This window comes from Ochotona curzoniae, unplaced genomic scaffold (assembly GCF_017591425.1).
Source record: "Ochotona curzoniae isolate NIBS_2020 unplaced genomic scaffold, NIBS_Ocur_1.0 contig_2688, whole genome shotgun sequence".
Classification (NCBI taxonomy): Eukaryota; Metazoa; Chordata; class Mammalia; order Lagomorpha; family Ochotonidae; genus Ochotona; species Ochotona curzoniae.
This window is the reverse complement of record NW_024465553.1, coordinates 12,826,944-12,848,450: the sequence shown is the minus strand read 5'-3', so window position 1 is coordinate 12,848,450 and position 21,507 is coordinate 12,826,944. Positions and strand designations below refer to the sequence as shown.

The 21,507-nt window shown below is 44.4% G+C and overlaps 1 protein-coding gene, 1 non-coding gene and 1 pseudogene across 2 annotated transcripts in view; 1 reads left to right on the top strand and 2 right to left on the bottom strand.

The window, feature by feature from the left end:
• GTF2A1 (general transcription factor IIA subunit 1) overlaps window positions 1-14,998 on the bottom strand; it is a 32,931-nt gene extending 17,933 nt beyond the window's left edge. The window contains exons 1-5 of the mRNA XM_040975213.1: window positions 14,527-14,998; window positions 10,808-10,909; window positions 7,253-7,457; window positions 4,826-4,890; window positions 245-320 (exon numbers count right to left, since the gene is read on the bottom strand). Coding sequence (XP_040831147.1) covers window positions 245-320; window positions 4,826-4,890; window positions 7,253-7,457; window positions 10,808-10,909; window positions 14,527-14,556 — 478 coding nt within the window. The 5' untranslated portion in view covers window positions 14,557-14,998. The remainder of the gene's footprint in view (window positions 1-244; window positions 321-4,825; window positions 4,891-7,252; window positions 7,458-10,807; window positions 10,910-14,526) is intronic.
• Window positions 5,399-5,541, bottom strand: LOC121153294. Its single transcript, XR_005883379.1, has one exon. It is a non-coding gene; the product is annotated as a small nucleolar RNA SNORA79 (small nucleolar RNA).
• A 2,704-nt stretch (window positions 14,999-17,702) lies between the features above and the next one.
• Window positions 17,703-20,869, top strand: LOC121153219 (annotated as a pseudogene).
• The last annotated feature ends 638 nt before the right edge of the window (window positions 20,870-21,507 follow it).

The window sequence follows — 21,507 nt, the reverse complement described above, 5'->3', positions numbered from 1 at the left end:
TGCTGCTGCCATGCTACTCAGGTGCTGGCTTGAGTCCTGGCTGCTCTACTTCCATGCAGCTCCCTCCTCAGGGCCTGAGACAAGCAGGAGATCTGGAACAAACTCCTGGCTTCAACCTAGCCCCATGCCAGCCACTGCGGCCATCTGTGAAGTAAGCCAGCAGATTAAAGACCTCTACCTCCTCCTCTCTCCCAAATAAAAATACTAAAATACATTTTTAAGAACTGGTTTCATTTTTTATTACCTGAATTTGTTAATATCTGTTGAACAGGAGTCACACCTGCCGGGAGTGCTAACGTAGCAGCGGTAGCAGCAGCGCTCTAAACAAAGGAAAACCATAAAAACCAAACATGTATTCAAAGAGCATTTCAGCTTCTCTTGGAGCATATTCTGAATCCACATACGGGACAAAACTCTCCCTCCCCCACAGAAAATGTACTCTTCAGGCATCGCTAAGGCATTCTTTTTCTCTTCAACATTCCTTAAGCCTTCATACACTCAATGTAACCTATACACGATTATTATGCATTAACAAAAATATTGTGCAATATATGAAATAACCATTCCACACTGCTTCCTTTCCCTACTCCCAATTCCTTGTTTTCAATCACATGGCAGATCTAAATAACCACTACACCCTGAGTTTAAAATTCCTACTGTTGCAAAAATCCTGGTATAGCTTAATAGGTTCATTAATCTTTAATTTGACACCAAACTGCTCAATTTAAAATAAATCTGTTTACATAGCCAATATAAAGGTAATCCAACTTTAATGACCATATTAAACACCTATTATTGAAAGTACAACTATTTAGGAATATCAAAGGACTACTTCGTATTTTGCAAGATAACAGTTCTCCCTCTCCTGGCAGACTGAAACAGCAACTTCAACTAGCATATACATAGTAAAATAACCACCTGTACAGATTCAAGTTGTTGAATAATTATTTGTGGAGTGATACACCATACAAATACCACCTTTCATTTAATTACCACTAAAAGGTTTTGTATTTCATCAAACAGCCCAAACGTGAATACATTATATGGTATCAAAAAGAGAATTAGGAAGATCATTTTGATGATTTAAGTTCCTTGAAATATCCCCTGTCTTACTTGATACAACATCACATTTTCAGGAGATTATCTATGTTTTAAATATGTTCATTTCTATAGCACACAGTGCTATCACAAAAACTGAAATCATTTTTATTGAGTATTTGAATTGAGAGCAATCCAAACCAACAAAAACACAACCACTTTCACTTTTTAGAGCAGTTGTGATTATAAATTGAAATTGTGTCACTGCAAAAATTAACAGAAAAGGAAGAAGGGCGGAAGTATCGTGTTTTTAAAACTACAGATTAAATACATAAAATCTGCTCCTCTATATAAATAAATTTTTAAAAGACCCCGCCAAAAAAACCCTGATTTTGTTTCAGTAAAAATACATCAAAATATTAACAAAAATACATACTAATCCTACACAAGAACATCAATTCATTGCTTCAAATTCAGTACTGCACTAACACAGCCTGAGTTTCGGGGGTGGTAGGGGGTGATGGCTCAAGTGCTTGGGTCCCCAAATCAATATAATGTGGGCAACCCTCAGGAAGGCCTGGGCTTCTGGACACAGGATGGCCCCAATTTGGTCTCTATGTGCATCTGAGGAATCAGATGGAAGATCTCTATCTGTTGCTATGCCTTCCAAATAGATGACGATCAATTTGTAAAGACTTACTTGTTTACTTGTTGCTGTGGAGACTTACTACAACAAGACTTCACAAGGCAAATACAGTGGCCAGCCTGTAGTGCAGCTTGCTGGGCCAGAGCCTGGGCCACCTGCACCCCACAGGACCCCAGTTCTAGTCCTGGGTGCTCCACTTTTGATTCAGCTCCCTGCTCATGTGCCTGGGAAGGCATGAAAGATGCAGGAGTATTTGGGCCCCTGCTACCTACGTGAGACGTAGCCTCACCCTGGTACAGTCCTGGCCACTAGGGAATAAACCAGCAGATGGAAGATCTTTGTCTTGGTCTCTCTCTTTTACACTGCCTTTCAAATTAATACATAAATACTTGCCTTTTTTAAAAGGGAAATTGTATCTGGAAGTCTCTGATAAAGGTCACTTTTGCTGGTTATAAATAAGGTCTCCAGGACCAAATACTGATCTTTTTCAAAGTAAAGGTGTTTATACCTGAGATGAAACTGATTCTATTTAGGCAAGACATATGCTTATATGAATAAATTAAAGAACACTACAGTGACCCCTAGCGATAAATCTAACAAAACCACATTAATCTTGGAAAAAGTAACTCACGCTCATTCTAACAATGGTATAGTTTATGAATTGTGAAACAACCTTGCTGCTAACCCACTGAACACAAAATCCACATTATGCCATATGCTTCAAGGATTTGCCATTGAAAAATAAGTAGGTAAACTTGTTCTCTCTCACAAAAAAATTTATTCAATACCAAGCAGAAATTTTCAATGTTGCCTATGTGTGATATGCAAGGCTGGTAATGTATAGGAGGAAGCGAGTTGCCCTATCCTGATTTATAAATCCAAAGGAGCTTGATGGCTCATTACTCACAAAGCCAAAATATTACCTTAACACTTTATATATTTCAAACAGAATAGTCAAATGCCATTTGTCAGAATGTACCAAACAACTACTCCAACTAAACTGTCCTTTAATATGTTAAGGAAACAGGCAAATAATTTCCAGAGATATGAGAACTCCTTCAATTTTGGACTTACACAACACTATTTTGAGAAATATTATATACCTAAGTATAATTTGAAAGTTTAATGACTTCTTAAAATAAATTGAATGCATATCCCTTTATAATATGAAAATCCTAATGCAAATCATTTGGCTAAAATACATATCAAGATAGCAATTCACACATTTAAAAAATATGACACATTATGATTAAATCTAAGCAGGCATTTTAGCTTAATTCAAAAATGCGCTCATGAACAATCCAAATAGTACATTTTCATTATAAAAACTTCACAATTTCTTGAAATGACACACAAAAAAATAAATATCACATGTTCTCCCTTATCCATGAAGGCTAAAATTTAAAAAAATTTAAAAATCCAAAAACCAAATAGAGAAATGCCTGTGTAAATCAGAACTCCTGTAAAAACATTTCTGTCAAACTTCATTTTATACCTTTGCAAAACCAATGGTTAAGAATGTTCTACTACTGGGGCCAGCGCAGTGGTGTGGCAGGCTAGTCCTCAGCCTGTTTGAGTGCCAACTGCTGCACTGCAAATTCAGCTCCCTGCTTAAGGACTGAGAAAGCAGCAGAGAGCCCAATGCCTTGGGCTGTGCAACACATGGGAGACCTGAAAGAAGCTTCTGGTTCCCAGGTTTGGATCAACCCAGCTCAGTCCACTGTGAATATGTAGGGGGAGTGAACCAGCAGCTGAAGATCTCTGCCAACTCTGACTCTCAAGTAAAACAAATACATCTTTAAAAATAACTAAATAAATAAATACCACTACTATAGTTTTAAGGATCTGTGATTATTTTAGAATTTACTGGGTACGGGTGAAAATGGTCTCCTAATCACTTATAGTCTACACATCCATCATTGTTGATCCATCATAATCTTTTTACTTTCTAACTGCTGATCTTGATTGTAATGTTAATTTAAAATATTATCTCAAAAAGAAAAACCCGGAGGAACGAATAAACTGGGGGAGGGAATATAATAACCTAAGAACTATATTATGGCACCTGAAGAGACAAACAACAAAGAGTCACTGGCACAGTTAGACTTAGTATGGCTTGTAAAAGGCATTCACCAGATGAGACAAATCTCAGAACGCAGGCAAAGTCCATGGACTTTGCATGAGATTAATCTAGATCTTTCAGCAACCCGCAAGACTAGGGAGCAATGAAATGGGACAGCTAGGCAGCAAGCTTAGAGTCATGAACTGGAAGCTATACTTCCTGCACCCTAAGTCATACAATCTGCCTACCCATGAGTCAAAGGATCACTTCCCTCTCACCTGGGGTCTGGAGCAGGCATTGTGTAAGCACTCCCAGGTCCAGGCTCCTGAGAGCAGACCCACAGGGAGCCACGGCCTCACCCCGACACTGGCTGAAAGGATGCTTCGCCACCTTTCCCCTCCCTGGCCATTCTATCCCTAATTTCCTCACCTTTTAAATAAGCTGATTTACAGAAGAATCTACCAGGCAATTACAAAGTCCATTCAGTCACCTAATTCTCAAAAAAAACTATGGGGAAATAAGAAGGGCTTCAAACAATTCATGAAAAATAGTTTAAAACATTATTTTGTCCTCCAAAATTTTTGATAGCCACATTTAGCTTTTTCACTTTCTCCATGAATTTTTGAATATGGTTCCCTAACATGCATGAATTTTGTGACAAACTTACTTTTAATTCTATTTCCCACACACAAAAAACTGTATATATGAACTACATGGAATCTATTTTTTGTATTAATAGAACATTAATATGAAAAAAATAAAATATTAGAAATAATAAAGGTTACAATTCTTAGTACTTCTGATTTCTCCAATTAATAGATTTAAGTTTGGGAAGTCCTGTTTTCCAAAACAGGGATCAAAAATCTCCCACAAATCACCTTCAGGTAATTTTTTTAAGCAGGACATCACATAATTTTATTGTTAACACTGAAGTAGAAAGTTAAACTTTAAATTTGCTGCTAAATCCAATATACAGAAAACTAAGCAATCTGTCTTGCTCAAGTCTTCAATAAACTTCCAAGTTGTTATTATACAACATATGTATGTGTGTACTCTAAAAGCTATCTGTTGGGTCTTACCATGTTTGAGGCATTCATATGTTGTATCAGCTTAGAATCGGGAACAATAACTTGTGGTGCTGTGGCTACAAAAAAAATTAAGTAAAATAAGCATACACACAAACAAGGAACCATAAGGCTATTTCATAATCATAAGAATGTTATCTAATGCTGAAAACGTTAAGCATTGAAATGTTCTCAGCTATTTGATAATTCAGAATCTTTTACATATCACAGCAATTAATGGCTCTAATATATTTGCCTCAAAATAGAAAACATCACAACTGAAATATTTAAGTAACAATTCTTAAAGATGAGAGGGAATTCAACAAGATGAAGTGAAATACTTACACCAAGTGTCTGCACATTCTTAAACTAAAAGTTTGGCAATTATTGTTTTACTGGTATCAATGCTGTCACTGCAGCAGATATTAATTCATTAACAGTAATGAATCACTAATTCAAGTAACAAATAACTTCTTTTTAAAAAATCTACAATACTTCTATTTGACAGGTGCTAGAATCATTACTTTCATTCATTCAAAAACTACAAACTGGAAATAACAGCAATGTTACTTGAGCAAAAACGCCATCAAATGTTTGATTCCGCAAATTTCAGAGAACAGACAGATAATCCCACTATCCACATGATCTCTGAGTGAAGAAAATCAAATTTTAATTTATGATGACCTAAAATCCTAATGCCAGGCTTGAGTCATTAGGAGGAACAGTCATCAAAGAAAAGACTGAAAGTTTAAAACTATTTGATAATCAAGGATTTAAATCTTAGCTTTATATGTTACAATTTTACATTATACAAACAATAAAGCCCAAATAAGACCTTTCCACTGTGTGTCATTATTTTCTGTTACCTTTTTTAAAGATATATTTATGTATTTTAAAGTCAGAATTACAGAGAGAGAAAAAGGGAAAAAGAGCAATCTTTCTTCCACTGTGCCACTCCTCAAATGGCCAAAGACCAGAGCCGGGTGGGTCTGAAGCAAGGAGCCAGAAGTTTCTTCCAGGTCTCCCATGTGGGTACAAGGACCCAAGCACTTGGCTCACTTTCTGCTGCTTTCCAGGAACACTGTCAGGGAGTTGGATCAATGTGGAACAACCAGGACTAGAACCAGCACCCGTGTGGGATGCTAGGACTGCCGGCAGCTTTACTGCCTACCAACCAGCCACAGCTACCTTCTACTAAAGATCTGCTTCTTTAATTATTTGAAAGTGACAAAGAGAGTGTAAGCAAGAGAGAAAGCGTATGAGGAGAGACAGACCATCCATCCACCGATTCACTCAAGTGCCTACAATACACCGGGCTGAGCCAGACCAAAACCAGCAGCCTGACATTCCACCCAGGTTCACAGGCAGAAGGTAAAGATTCAAGCATCTGCTGCCTTTTCAGGTGCATTACCTGGAATCCTGGGCAGAAGCAGAGTGTGACATGCTGATACAGTATGCAGGCATGCTCAGCAGATTAGCCTGGTGCCCCATACACTTGCCCTTCATAGTGAATGTGAAGTCATAGATACGCTACCTAAATGGTTACCTTTAAATAAACTTTTCATCCGCCTTCCTCTACAGTAACAAATCTTACCGAGCTAGATTGCTCAGGACATTTAACCAGAACAGGTACTTATGAGAGAATATACATTATGGATCAGACTTCCCAGCCTTTTTAAGGTCCATATTTGCCGCAACCATGAAATGCAGCTAAGAGCTAGCTCACAAACTGCTTAAGAGGAATTAAAATGAAGCAGTGTCTTTCCTAGGAGGTAGCTGTGAGGACTCAAGAACTCAGGCCCTGCCACCCACAAGAGTGAGCTGGACTGAGTCCCAGGCTGTCCCAACCCTAAATCTCTCTCTCCCAGCCGTTCAATTAAAAATAAATGGTTTTGCATTGTGCAAATTATGGACAGTCTATAAATAATTACTTGCTCAGACCTTTAAACAGAGCAGTATACATCAAGATATGTAGAGCAACTATTTCCTTCAAAGAAATCGCTGCAGTGTTGAATTTCCACGATATTAGAGTCACAAAATCTTAGGGCATATTTACAAAGGCTAAATACAAATATTTCTGTGAAGGCAAGTGTGTCATACGTAAATAAATATTTTACTATATAAACTAATGAAACAGAAAGGTTTTCATTCATACATCTGTATTACTTCAGGAAACCCACCATTTTATGCAGTTCTAAAAAAACCCTTTAGTACAGTTATTCAAATTTTATTAAGGCTTTTAATTCTTTGTCACTACTCTAAACAGGATCCACAATTTACATACACACTCAGAAAGGGAAAGAAACAAAGTCAGCAGTCTTCTTCAGTTTGTTTGCTCATTAAGCACACTTTAAAAACGAGAACCAACCAACCTAGAGACTCCTTGTCTTTCAAACAGTAGCACCTTCCAAGAGGCACCTGGGGAAGCAGCAGCAGTCTCACCTTGCTGTGACGTAGGAATAAGGACCTGCTGGGTCTGGGCTTGCTGAGGTACCGTCTGCTGGGGTTGCGCTTGCTGATGGTGGTGGTGGTGGTGATGCTGCTGCTGCTGCGGTTGATGCTGCTGTTGAACTTGCAACAAAAGCTGCTGCTCTTCTGAATGAAATCCATCTACTGCCCTAGACTGCATTAGTTTATTTTCCCATAACTAAGACAAAGGACATTAAAATGGTTTACAAGTCAAAGTAAAAAAGAAAATTTCAACACAAAGTCAAACATATTTTTATTGGCTACTTATAGAACTGTTTCACTTGAAAACTTATACATCACAAGAAATACAAGCAAAGATAATCTCACACAAATGTAGAATAATGAAAAAATTTTTTTTTAAAGTATCAAACCTCATCTTTGCTACATCATCCAAAACTTTACATCTTCAACAAACTTTCCAAAGGAACTCCAGCTATTACATAGCAAAGAGTTTCAAAAAAGCAACTTAGTAATCAAAGATTATCCTCTGAAACATCAGAATTATGAAACTATCTTTATAGAACTCTTCTAGAATTTATTTATTTGAAAGGCAGAGAGTGAAGACACAGGAAGCAGAGAAATCTTCATCTACTGATTCACTCCCCAGACGGGTGCAATGGCCAGGGCTAACCCAAACACACGTCAGATCCTGGAACTCCAGTCACAGCTCCACGGGTGGCAGAGGCCCAAGCACTCGGGACAACTTCACTACTTGCCATGTGTAGTAGCAGGGACCGCTAGGGACATAGAGAATCTAGCACTCAAACCCACGCTCTACAACACAATGCTGATGTTGCAGGCAGGGGTCTAAGCTACTGTACCTACCACAACGCACGCACTCCCTTTCCTGGGATCTTTTTCTTTTGAAAGACCGATTTATTTATTTGAAAGGCTGTGTTACAGAAAAAGAGAAGGAACGACAGAGACAGCCTCCCATTCCCTGGTTCACTCCCCATATGGCTCCAACAACCCAGAGCAGGCTGAAGCCAGGAAGAAGTTTCTTCCAGGTTCTCCATGCAGGTGGCAGAAGCACAAGCATTTAAGCCATCCTTTTCTCTTTTTCCAGGCACATCAGCAGGGAGCTAGTTGGAACGGGAGCAGCTGGGACCCAACCAGAGCCTTTAATAGGATCCCACTATCACAAGTTGCAGCTTAACCCACCACACCACAACATTAGCCCAAGGAACTATTTTCTGACTATACAAATTTATTTTTTGCTTAGAACAATAAGAAACACAGAAGCAATTCTCGAGCTTTTTAAAAAGTACAACTTGCCTTCTATTTAATCTTAAGAAAAAACAAATAGCAATGCCTGGAAGTCTCAGAGGGGTTTTTTGCCCAACCCTCTATACTACAGCAATTTTGCTTTCCAGTATACCAAAAACAAACCATCTTTTGGGGACAGCCATTCTAGATTTAACTTTCCTAATCTGAAAATCAAACTTGACCACAATCTTAAAATTTTAAGTGCAAACATTACACTACAAATAAGAAAATTTTATACTCTGAAAGCCTTTTGATACACAAAATTATTTCAAATATGAAATTACACTCAAGTTACACGTATAAGGTATGTGTAAAATATGAGTCATTGTGACCAAGACATTTATTTTTCTCAGACATTTTTCTCATGATAAAGTGGATAAATGGAATCAAATTACTTATGAACTGACTTCCAGATAATGAATCTAACTCTGCAAATCCCAGATAAAAACAGCATGGGCCAAGCATCTTTCAATTGGCTAATCATCCTCCTGCAAGTGCCAGCATCCCATATGGGCTCCAGTTCATGTCTTAGCTGCTCCACTTCCCACCCAGCACACTACTTGTGGGCTGGGAAAGCAGCAGAGGATGTCCCAAAGCCTTGGGACCATGCACCCATATCAGAGACCCAGAAGTATTTCCTGGCTCCTGAGCAGCTCAGCTCCAGCCATAGCAGCCATTTGGGGAGTGAGCCAGCAAATGGAAGATCTCTCTCTCCTGCCTGTAAATCTGTCTTTCCAGTAACAAAAAAAAATCTTCCAAAAAAAAAAAAATTGGTGTCTTGCTGTGGTAACAAAGCATTACTTTTTGGAGCCCCAACTGTGTCTTGTTCTTCTCTGCGAAGCAGGCATATAGTACATGACCAAAACAACCACTCAGAAGTCATGTAAGTTTTAACATACAGTAAGACTCTTATTCTGTCATTGCTGAAATTACATCTACTGTCCATGACCAGATGAGACAGCACGGCGGCTGCTGCCGTAGCTCAAGAGGCAATTTTTTAAAAGAATAATTTACTTTTATTGGAAGGGGAGATATACAGAGACAAAGATCTTCCATCTGCTGGTTCACTCCCCAAATAGCTGCAACAACTGGAGCTGAGCCAATCCAAACCGAGAAGCTTCTTCCAGGTCTCCTACACAAGCGCAGGTCCCAAGGTTTTGGACCATCCTCCACTGCTTTCAAAGGCCATAAGCAGGGAGCCAGATAATCCTTGACCTTCAAGTGCCAGAATCCCATAGGGCATCCGTTCATGTACTGGTTGCTCCACTCCCCTTCCTGCTCCCTGCTGACAGCCTGGGAAAGCAGTGGAGGACAGCTCAACTTCGTGGGCCCCTGAACTCACATGAGACACCAAAATAAACTGGTTTTAGATCTGCTCAGCTCTTGCCATTTGGGGAGAAAATTTCTGTCTTTCCTTCCCTCTGTGTATCTGCCTTTCAAATAAAATAAAATTAAAAAATAAATACCACTTGGAACACCTGGGGAGGACCTTGTTGAGTCCCTGTCCAACTTCCTACTACGTACCCTGGGAACCAACAGATGATGGCCCAAGTCTCAATCTCCCTGCCAGCCATATGGAAGACCAAAATTGATTTCAAAGCTGCTGACCTAAGTCTTGTGCAGCTCTAGCTGTTGTGTTCAGTGAATGAATCAACACATCAAAGATTTCTGTTTGTGTTTGTTGTTTTTGCTGGTAATATAAAATGAAAATAAATATAAGTATAAAAGATAAGAAGTAAAGAGTTTGCCTAAAGTCAACAAAAGAATGGATGGCAGTGGACCAGTGCAGCAGCTAAAGTCCTCACTTTGCACATGCCAGGACCCCATATGGGTGCTGGTTTGTATCCTGGCAGCCCCGTTTCCCATCCAGTTCCCTGCTTGTGGCTTAGGAAAGCAGTCGAGGACGGCCCAAAGCCTTGAGACCCTGTACCTGTGTGGGAAACCTGGAGGAAGCTCTTGGCTTTGGAATGGCTCAGCACTGACTGTTGCACCTAATTGGGGAGTGAACCACTGGATGAAAAATCTTTCTGTCTCTCCTTCACTCTGTAAATCTTTCAAATAAAATAAATAAATCTTTAAAAAAAAAAAAAAAGAAAGAAACTAATGGATGGTAGATGTGTTTCCAACCAGCACCACCCCTTACTAATGTCTCCTCCGACAGAGTCAACTGTCTTTCTGCTACGGAGAAAACACAAATCCATTTCTGCCAACGAGAAGGTCTCGGAGGGGACTAGGGGCATGAATTACAAGAAGCAAACTCACAGTTTTTAGTTCCATCAGGACTTGTTCGTCTACTCCATCGTCCAGAAAGATGTCTCTCACATCATTAATAACATCTTCAATCACAGATCTATATAATTTAGGCTTAAAGGAAAAACAAAAAATGACTGAAAGACTGTTGTGTTTCAGACAAATTCAAAGCAAATTAAGGATACAGTAGTCACTTTGTCAAAAAACTAAAATTTTTGAGTATGAGATTTTAAAGATATGATCATCCTAATAAATACTATCTGCTCTGGGACGACTGCCTATTTTAATACAAGTTTTAAGACTGTACCTCAATTATTGAACACAAGCTCTTTTTTCAGTTCCATGCAATTTCTAGTTATAATTTTCACTGCTGCTGGCAAAGTCCCTAACATGATGTTCACAACAGGTTTCTGGCTGCTCCTGGGCAGCTCCTGCCACCCCACACTTGGCTTTAGACCTGCTGCAGCTCACAACCTTGCCACTGAGTTGTAGCCTTCGGAGGACCTACGTATGCTACGCATTCCCTGGTGTTCCGCATTCCCTGGTGTTCCGCTGGAGCCTAATATGCATTCAAGCTTAAAACCACCCAGCTGCTATTTCTGTGACCTAGCCCGTACCTCCAAGCTTTGCCACTAAACTACCCGTGCACCGACAATTACAGGTCTGGAGGTTCCCTGTGCCACTGCCCAGCTCATGACGTGCAATAGAACCACCAACACCAGCAACTGCTGCTGTGGTAGGTATTCTCTGTGTGTGTGGGCGGGGGGGGGGCGGGGGGGGGGATGGAGAGAAGGAACTGGATTCTTGGAGGTTTTCAGAAGAACAAAGCCAGTAAAATGAGAAAGCACTTTCAAATGTGTCAAGTAATCCAAAAAAAAAAAAAAGCCACAACAGAAGATGGTAGAATAATTACCCCATCATACTCATTTTTTTAAAATCTGTTAGACAAAAGTTAGAGTGCTTGTCAGATGATAAATTTTTAAAAAGGCTTTTCTAGTCTATCTGCTTTACATTCTGCTTAACTTAAAAAGCTGATAACAAAGGGCTTGCTTCCACAACTTCCAAAAGAATGGATTCATCAACATCTCCAGCACTAATCACTAATATCATTATTACAGAGAACACCTCTAAAAAATTAGTCCAAAATTCATGAGTGTCAGTCAACATCGGCTTTCTTAAACGATTAAAAACTACTCAATTCCTTCTCATGATGACCAGAAAAACAATCCGAATACTCAGTGCCGTCCCTTGCTCCACTCACTGACCTGCCTTCTCATCTTGCCAAATGTGTCTGTACGAACGGCTGCTATCAGTAAAATGAGCATCCCTACAGGGCTTCCCTAGTTCAACATTCCCAATCAATCGATAAGCACTCATATCCAATTATAGATAGCACCCTGCTTTTAACAACTGAACTACTGGCTTATGGAAACACACCCATAAAACATATTTTACCAACAAGGCCTTCTCAAGGCATTATAAAGAGGCAATGCAATTTTAAATTGATACAAATTATTTTTATTCAGAAACTAGATATTTCTGAAGTTTATTACCCTAAATGTCACATTTGTAGATCCAGCTGCCTACACGTAAAAACCTTGCTATCTGGTACTTTTTATTTAGCCAATCAGTCATGCTCCAATGATTTTTGTATGTCTTAAATGACACAGTATCTGGCCACTAGAGCATCCTAAGCACCACGGAGGGCAGCATGGCCAGCATGGCCGGAAGCGTGCGATCCTTAGGAAGCACACACAGACAGGCAGGATGTGCCTACGGTCTGACAAGCCCTCTAATACTTACGTCTTTAAAGGCAAGTGGGAATTTAACACAAGTGATGGCTAAATTATTTAAAAATCTACATTTTACTTGAGCCAGAGTTTTTTTTTTTTTTTTTTTTTTTTTTACTGAACACAAATTTATATTTCTCCTGATTTTTAAAAAGATGACTTCCAGACTTAAAATCTATAAATCAGAAGATCATTAGTGGTCACGTCAGGCGATTAACTGGGAGGTTTCCTTAGCCCGACTGCAACGTCAGAACCTAAATTCTGATCATTTTTATGTTACGTATCTAGGTAACATCCAATGCAATAAAAACCGCCAGCTACTTGGAATTTTAATGTTTTAAAAATTCAGTTTGCAACACATCTCCTCATTCCCATTACTCCCAAATGTCCTACACGTTAATCTATATGGATAAGCCAAAGCCTTAGGGACCTTTTTTTAATCCCAGAAGCATCATATTTTCATTACAACACAATGAAAACAGTGCTGACTTTTCCTGAATGCCTAAAAACCAAACGCTACCAAAACTAAGATCTGTTCTAACAATCCAAAAAAAAAATTAAAGCCCCTGCAATAGTGTACAGACCTTCCAAGAAAAACACTCTTTTTAAAAATAAACTTTAAATTTAAAAAATTAAAAAATGACTAATTAATTAGAGTATGTTTTCCTAACAAAAGAAACAAATCCTTACTGCGGCATATAAAAAAAAAAAATGGGGCTCTGAAAGCGGCCCTCGTCCGGTGGGAAATCACCGGCAAAGAAAAGGACCTAGAAATAAATTGAGCTCCGCACGCGCCTGCCTCTCGCCTCGGGAGCACGCACCTCCCAGCCCCGCTCAGCAGCTCTCACTATTTAAAGCCGGATCTGGTGTTTAAATGGAGAGGCGGTGACGTAGGCCTGAAAAGCACCTTCCCATCCTGGCAGAGTCTATATTAGAGAGCGGCAATGGCTCTATATAAACAGGGCAGCCAAAGGGAGGAGGGCCACAGGCTCAGGGACTCAAAGGCAGGCGAGGCGGCCGCAGCCATGATGGATCGAGCCGAGCCGCCAACGGTACGGGTGTCGGACGGCCGCGGCTTGGTCTGCGGTATTCGGGACCGGGCAACATCGTGTTTTATTGTCACAGTCAAAAAGAAGAGTTGGGTGGACTAGAGTGATCACATTGCGTTGGGGGCTGAAAAGGTTATTTATGTGACTGCTTTTTGCAAACCTACGTGATCGCAAGTAACCAAAAACGGGGCTCAAAGGGTCCAAGTAGGCAAATTTCAAGGCGAAAAGCGGGGGGCACTTTGACCACTGGAGGCTTTTTGGGAGGTTTGTCTTGGTGCTTTTGCTAGTTGAAGATACGACGGGAGTTTTCCTTCCCCTTCGCCATTTTACCCCTTCCGAAGGAACTGAGATAACTGCTTTTCAACCTTCGTCTTTTTTTTTCCCCCCTCTCTCAAACATAAAATGGCCCCAACTTAAGCTTCCCAAAGCATAACCGCCAGAAAAAAAAAAGGGAAAAAAAAAGTAACACCCCCCCTCCAAAGTAACCGTAAGCCTTCCACTGCATTCAAGTGGATTCCGGCGGGTGCTGGGGACCGGCCCAATTCCCCAGCCTCGGCTCGCCCTCCGAGGCCGCTCCGGGCCGAAGCCGGCTGGCTGCCCGCCCGGCCGCCCGGCCGCCCGCCCTCGGGCCGGGCTCCTCGGGGTGCTGGGGGTCCCGGGGGCCCCGCGGCCTCCGCGCCCGGCCCGCCCCGGCCCCGCCGGCGCCCCCCGCCCCGGCCCCGCCGCCAGCCCGCCCGGCGCCCCCCGAGGCCCCGCCGCCCGAGGCGGGAAGGTTCCGGACAGGAGGCCGGGAGTCGCCGCCGTCCCCGCCCCCGCCCGCCCGCTCCCGCTCCCGGCCGTTGCTGCCGCCTCGCCGCTCAAGCCCCCTCCGGCCGCCGAACCACGTCCTTACCACGGTGTTTGTATTTGCCGAGTTCGCCATTTCCACACACAACACAAACAAGAGGGGAGCAAAAAAAAAAAAAAAAAAACCCCGGGAAAACAAACAAACACACACGAGAAAAAAAAAGGGGGGGGGAGAGGAAGAAAAAAAAAAAAAACACCCGGAGGGTGACTCAAGTCACCACAGATCAAAGCCAAAAAAAAAAAGGAAAAAAAATTAAAATCGATTCTGAAGGGGGGGGGAAAGCGGTGAGAGGAACAGGAAGGGGACACTCTCCTACCGCAGCTAAAAACCTCGAGAAATGCCCTAAAAAAAAAAAAAAAGCCAAGCCCCTGGAGGGGTCCCGGGGGCGTTGCCCACTCCCCACCCCGTGCCAAGGAGGGAAACCACCGGTCACCGCTCCCCGCGCCGCCGCTGCCGCCACCGGCTGCAGCTCCAGCCGTCCGTCCGCTCGCTTCTCCCCTTTATATAGCGAGCAAGCGAGCCGCGCGAGGAGCCGCCGCCGCCGCCGAGAGACAGGGCGGAGGGGCGGGCGGGGCGGAAAGGGCGGGGCCGCGCGGGGCGGGGCGGAGCGCGAGACACCGCGAGAGGCGGCGTGCGCAGGCGCGCCGGGGCGCCGGGAGGGGGGCTGGGCGCGCGGGGCCGGCAGCGCCGCCGGGTCTCGCGTGATCACGTGCCTGGCAACCTGGCGGAAGTGTCCTGACAGCCCTGGGCGACGGGAGAGAGCGTAGAGCTTGCCCGGCGTGGCTGAGGAAGGTGTACGAGTTCGCGTCCCCAGCCAGCCGTTCTCAGGCGCTGTGCGGCGGCCTGAGGGCGCACGCTCTGCAGCAGCGGGCATGCGCCGGAGGGGTTCGGACCGGGGGGCGCCTCTGGGTGGGCACGGCCCCGGTGGAGAGTGCGGGTCACGTGGGGCGCGCTCTGAGTCATCTTGGCTCGCGAGCTGGACCTGGGCGCTCGCGCGCCTGCTCCACGTGGACCTTGGGCTCCCCGTGGGCCGCTCGTCACGGAGGGGGGATGAGATCCTGCTCGGGTCCCCAGTGGACGCTGCCCTGCGTTAGCAGCCCCCCCGAGACCTGGGGCCGCCGCTGCTATGCGTCTCCACGCCGAGTTCTGGTTAGGAAGTATTATGGGAGGGTCAGGTGTCCCCTTAGCCGTTGAGGGACTGTCCCACCGTGATGGAAATGAGACGCAACTCCGGCCTCTCTGGATTACGAAAGAACAATGACTTTTCCCTTGGCTTTTTTTTTTTTTAAAGATGGCCCAAAATGCTGTGACTGCGCGTGGCTGGCCTGCCTACCCGTGCCTTGGACCCAGCCACGATCGCGGCCTCTCGCCGTGCGGCCGCCGGGGACCACGGCCACGTGTGCGGCTTGGGGGGCGCTTCCGCAGGCGTCTGACGGGCTGCAAACCCAGCCTGTACGTCAGCACTTCACGCGGGACAGAGAAGGCTCTGTGTAGGAGCCAGGACCCACAGAACCGCCTTTTCTCTGCCCTGGGTGAGTGAGGCAGTGTTTCCTCCAGAGGCGAAGCAGAATGCGTTGTCAGAGTCGGGGTGGGGGTGGCATCGTGCCAGAGAGAAGATGCAGTTTGCCTGCACCTGGGAGGGGGGAGGCATTAGAAAACCAGATCCCATCGTGACAGGGTGTGGACGTGCTGTGGGGTGTGGTTCCCTGCGCAGCGCTTGGTCCTGAGCATTTAAAGAAAAATAATTCACTGGAAATCCGTGTTCCTAGGCCATGAACGTTTTTGTGTGGACCTAGAATACGGGGGATTGTAAGCTCCCGGGGGCGATTTCTTTTCTCCTTAGACTCCCAATGGCATGGAGAGCCCTCTAGCTTTCTGCCCCCTTACTCGATGTTCTTAACTAAGTCCCGAAGCCTTGAGGCGGAGACCCCCGCCCACGGCTCGGGAGACACTAGGAAATGTGTGGTCCGCAGCCTTGTTTGCGCTAAGGGGCTGCGATGGATGCTCAATTGGGCATGATTTGTGAAATAATACCCTTAAAAGACCTTTGAAGACTTCTTTAAAACCCTGCACAGCTGAGATACACTTAGATAGCAGAATAATGGGCTTGTGATTATTGCTGAAGGACTATATTTTAATATAGGGGGAAAACAGTGGGAGAGGGGAACAATTGAGGTGGAATATATAAAATAATATCTAATTATAAAAAGAACGGCCTTACCACTCAGCCTTACAGGGACCGATGCAAGTCCCTAAAACATACCGTGTAATTGCAGCTCTCGTTGAGCCATGGACCTTTGTCATAAAAAAAATAAAATTTTTTTTAAAAATTAGAACAATAAAAAACATCTAAACTTGAATAATAGTCTTGAAGTTATATATATTAAAAAAAAAACAAAGATCCGGTATGATAGCTTAGCCTCGCTTCCCATCCAGCCTCCCGCTCATGGCCTAGGAAAGCCATGGAAGACAACTCAAAGCCTTGAGACCTGCAGCTTCCTGGGAGACCCAGCAGAAGCGCCTGGCTCCTGGCTTCGGATCAGCTCAGCTTTCGCTGTTGCCGCCACTTGCGGAGGGAACCATCCGGCGGAAGTTCTTCCTCTCTGTCTCTTGTCTTATCTGTATATATGTCTTTCCAATCAAAATAAATACATCTTTTTAAAAATAAATAATAATACATTTTGAAAAACCCCTTCACAGTCTGGGAGAGCCTATCGGAGTTGGTCCCTGTATGCCTTCAGCACGGCCAGCGGTACTGAAGCACTTGAATAACGTTTGCCATGGTCTCTGACTCATCTGCCGGCCAGCTAAAAACCATCACGGATTGCTCTCTTAACGTAGTGGTTTTGCAGTCATTTATTTAGCTGTAATATACCTTCAGTCAGTATTTAAGTGTACCAGGGAGCTTAGTTCCAGAAAAGTATTTTCTCATCCCGCACCTAAAGTATTGGCCCGAGTTTGGAAGCTCTAGCCATTTCATTTAGAGAGCAGAAAATTTGTAAGCAGAGAACTGCACCCATGTAAAACCATATTTAGCATCATAACTTTTTTTAATCGTTTTAAAATTCTTGGTGCTCTAAGCCTTGAATAACTTATTACTAGCTCTTTGTACCAAACATTTATATTGGAGTTCCAGTTAGTATGTGGATTCATATTTTAAAGTGATTTATAGACAAGGAAATACAGAATAGTACTGTTCACTAATTTTTTTAAATTACAAAATGTTTAATATTGGAGGGTAAAGTATTACTGCTTTTTAAAAAATTAATATGCTGCCTGAACACTGTAAAGCTGGAGAAAAATGAGTTAATTAAATTTAGATACACAAGTACAATAAAATGATTCCAAACTTTGACATTCAAGCAATTGTGATTTGCTTTGCAAATGACAGTTTGGACAACAATGCCAAGAAAGAAAACCTAAAAATTTATCATAGAAATTGACAAACTAAAATCTAGCAACTTCCCCTTCAGCCACCTTTTCCTATTAAATAGCAAAGAAACTTCGTCCTCTTCCGCTACTGTGGAAAAGTAACTGGAGAGACTCAAAGCAGAGCTGCCTGCTGCCTCCTGCGTGGACTGGCGACTGGACCCGAAGGGAGAGGAGCTGGGAACCAAACGTAATTTGGGATGTGGGTGTCTCAGCCAGCAGGTTAACTGCCATGCCAAACCTCTGCACCTAGTGAGGCAGGGGAGACAGCCCACAGTAGGACGGGGCAGGGAAGTGACTGGCCTAGGCTAGCAACCCAAACATAAAGAATGTCGCACTGTCTCTGAACAAAATGGGCCAACACTGCACCCGGCCGCCGGCCACAGCAGAGTGTGCCCAGAAGCCTGCCCATGCCATGGGTACTGTTTCTCCGCCAATAAATCCTTTCTTCCCAGTGGCCTTTGTCTCGTTCTCATCCTTCAATTCTCTTCTGCCTTCAGACAAGGTCTCCTACCACTGGGACCTCACAATAATCCATCTTAATCCAAACACCAACACAGGGTAAGCAAGGAGACGTACCTGAGGAAAACAGCCGAGGCCTCAAGAGGGAAAGCTGCAGGCTTCTGGGCACACTGCTGTGGTCGGTGGCCGGGTGCAGTGTTGGCTCCGGGTTTTGCAGCTCAGGGAGGCACCCTTTCCTGGAGGGAGGATCCTTTATCATGTTCAGCCTGGGACTTTGTTCACATGGATGCAATTGGGTTAACTTAGTTAACATACTGCATGTTTCGTTAACATCTCAAAATCCTCCTGCTGATGTGGGTTTTCACTATTATAATTAAGCAAAGATTGGTCAGCAGTCAAGACGGCAGAAATCAAACTAGTAAAAACGGATTTGGTTTACCTGCCCATTTCATGGAGGTGGCTGAGGTCTGTGCTAGAAGCCCATTGTATTCAGAGACAGTGCGCCATTCCACCTCTGCAACTGCCCCTGAGTAAGGAGAAGGCTGAGCAGATCCGCAGAGAAGCAGCATTCAGTGAGACCTCCCAGGTTCTCTCCAGATGGGATCCTGGCATTCAGAAGAACCGGCAGGCACAGCAGCTGGCCTTTCCTCTGCAGCAGGAGCAGCCAGCCTTTGCTCCCATGTATGTGCTCAGCGGCTGGCAGGCGAGCACCCCCACCCCAGCAGGAAGTTTGTAACCTGCTCCACAAGAACAAGGAACAAGCAGCCAGTGACTGACCCTTTACTGACTCCAGTGGAAAAGGCCTCGCTCAAAGCCATGGCCTGGAAGAGGCTCGGCTGCACCGAGCAGAGCTTCAGAGGGCCCGGGCTCTGCACTCCTACTACGAGGCCAGAGCAGGGAGAGAGACGAAAATCAAAAGCAAGAAATTTCACAGAATGCTGAGGAAAAGGAAGACCAAGAAACTAAAGGAGCACTTGAAGAAGGAGGATGTCACTGCTGCACTGGAAAAAATGGGAAAAGGCAGAATGATGGAGCGCATGCGCCTTCAGCACCAGGACAGCGGGAAACGGGCCAAGTCAGTGACAGGTATGGCCAGATAGGACCTGGAGGCTCGCCAGGCTGTGCAGGAACAATTGACCAAGAACAAAGAACTGACACGGAAACCCCAAGTAGCCTCGACGAGTGAGGAAGAGGAGGGGAGTGACGAAGAGGAAAAACCTGTTCCTGGTGGAGTGAGTGAAGCACGGATGAATGCAGACAAGGCAAATCCTTGGACGCTCAGGGGCTGCAGCAGCAAACGGGGCTGAAGGCCAGAGCGGGCCTGGACGGCTGCCTGGGCCTGTGGGCCCTGAGATTTCAGACGTGAGCAAGATGAAAGGCCAGGGGCAGAGAAGAAACTTTGCTGAAAGAGTTTGAGGAAAGGAGATCCCTTCAGAAAAACACAGAGCTCACCCTGGATGCTGAGTTAGAGGGCAGTGAGGAAACAGAAAATTCTAGCAGCCAGGAGCTGCTGTTTGAATTGAGGAAATTGACTCAGAAATTCAACAAGGAGAACCATCCATCCAGGAAGCCAGAAGAGAATCCACTGGGGACTGTTCTCCACGTTGAGAGAGGGAAGCCTGCCCCAGAAGCAAACCCCCTGTGGCTGCAGAGACCCACGAGAGTGGCACACCTAGGCCAAGAGCAACATTTTCAAAATAAGGAGCATCCCAGACCCATGTTAGAAACACAGAGGTCAGAGAGGAAACCGGACGTGCAGCCAGACGTCCGTGAAGGGAGGCAGATGAGGCAACTGCCAGACCTGCAGGACCTTCTCACCACAGGATCGCCTCCTGGGAAGTCTCTGGCAGTCTCCATCTCAGTGGAAGAAGAGAGGAAAGAGCAAACACTGATAATAAAGGAAGCATTTTCTGCGGATGATGTCATCCAAGACTTTCAGAGCCAGAAGAGGGAAGCGATGGAGAGGAGCAAGGCATTGGCCTTGGACCTGACCCTGCCTGGCTAGGGTGAATGGGGTGGTGTGGGCATCAAGCCCAGCGCCAAGAGGAGACACCAGTTCCTCATTAGGACCCCTGAGGGTCCTCCAAGACAAGACAAGAACTGGCCACTTGTGATTATCAGCGAGAAGCGCAACATCCACACTGCAGCTCATCAGGTGCAGGTGCTTCTGTCCCCCTGCACCACCACCAGCAGTTTGAGAGGACTCTCCCTATAGGATTCCCATGGAACCCAGAGGGCCTTACAAAAACTGACTACTCCCAGGGTTGTCACCAGGCCAGGCCATGTCATTGAGCCCATGAAGGCGGAGAATGTGGGCTACCGCACTTCCTCAGGGTCTGACCTCGCTGTCCTGCGGAGCAATCCAAAACAGCCATCTGCACCTCGCGAAAAGCACCAAAGAAAAGCTCTGCCAAGTAAGAAGTGGTCGGACGCTGACACCCTGGCTGCCCGAGACTGCTTACTCAGTGCTGCAAAATCAGCTCCAAAAGCGACTTAGCATCCTGAGTGTGGCTAAGCCACACTTGATAACTAAATACATCTTTGTCTAATTTTTATAAAAATAAAGTCTAGGCTTCCAATGTTTTCATGCCTTAAAGTATAGATCTTCACAAGATCATAATTTGGATACAACAGCACTGAGAATGTCACGTACTTCTGAGAAGTTAGAGGCGGAAGCCAGCTCTAGATCTACTTGCAGTATTTGCTGTGTTCTGCTGTGTGGCTTTGCGAGCCTAGAAAGTGGGGTCCTCATTGGTAATTCAAACAGTCAGATCTGCTGTTAGGGCTCAGTGGTGCATTTGCTGTCAGATGGTCTTCCGAGCTGCTGTTTCTAGAGGGATGGGGGCCTGCCTGTCTCACCTCTTAGATCACAGAGGGTGTGGAATGATTGCTGGGTTGATTAGCAGTTATTCCTGAAAAGGACAGAGCACACTGAAGAAGTCGGTTAACAGTGTCAGTACAGTGCAGGCGGCCACTCACAGGTGTCCCAGACACGGTAGGGCAGCCTGAATAACACATCCTCCTACCAGTTAGCGTTAGGACTCTTGACTTGCACTTAAGCTTATTTTGCTTAGTCTTTTTGGTTGTTTGTTCACTTTTTACCTATAAAATGAGAACAATGTAAACTTAACAGTG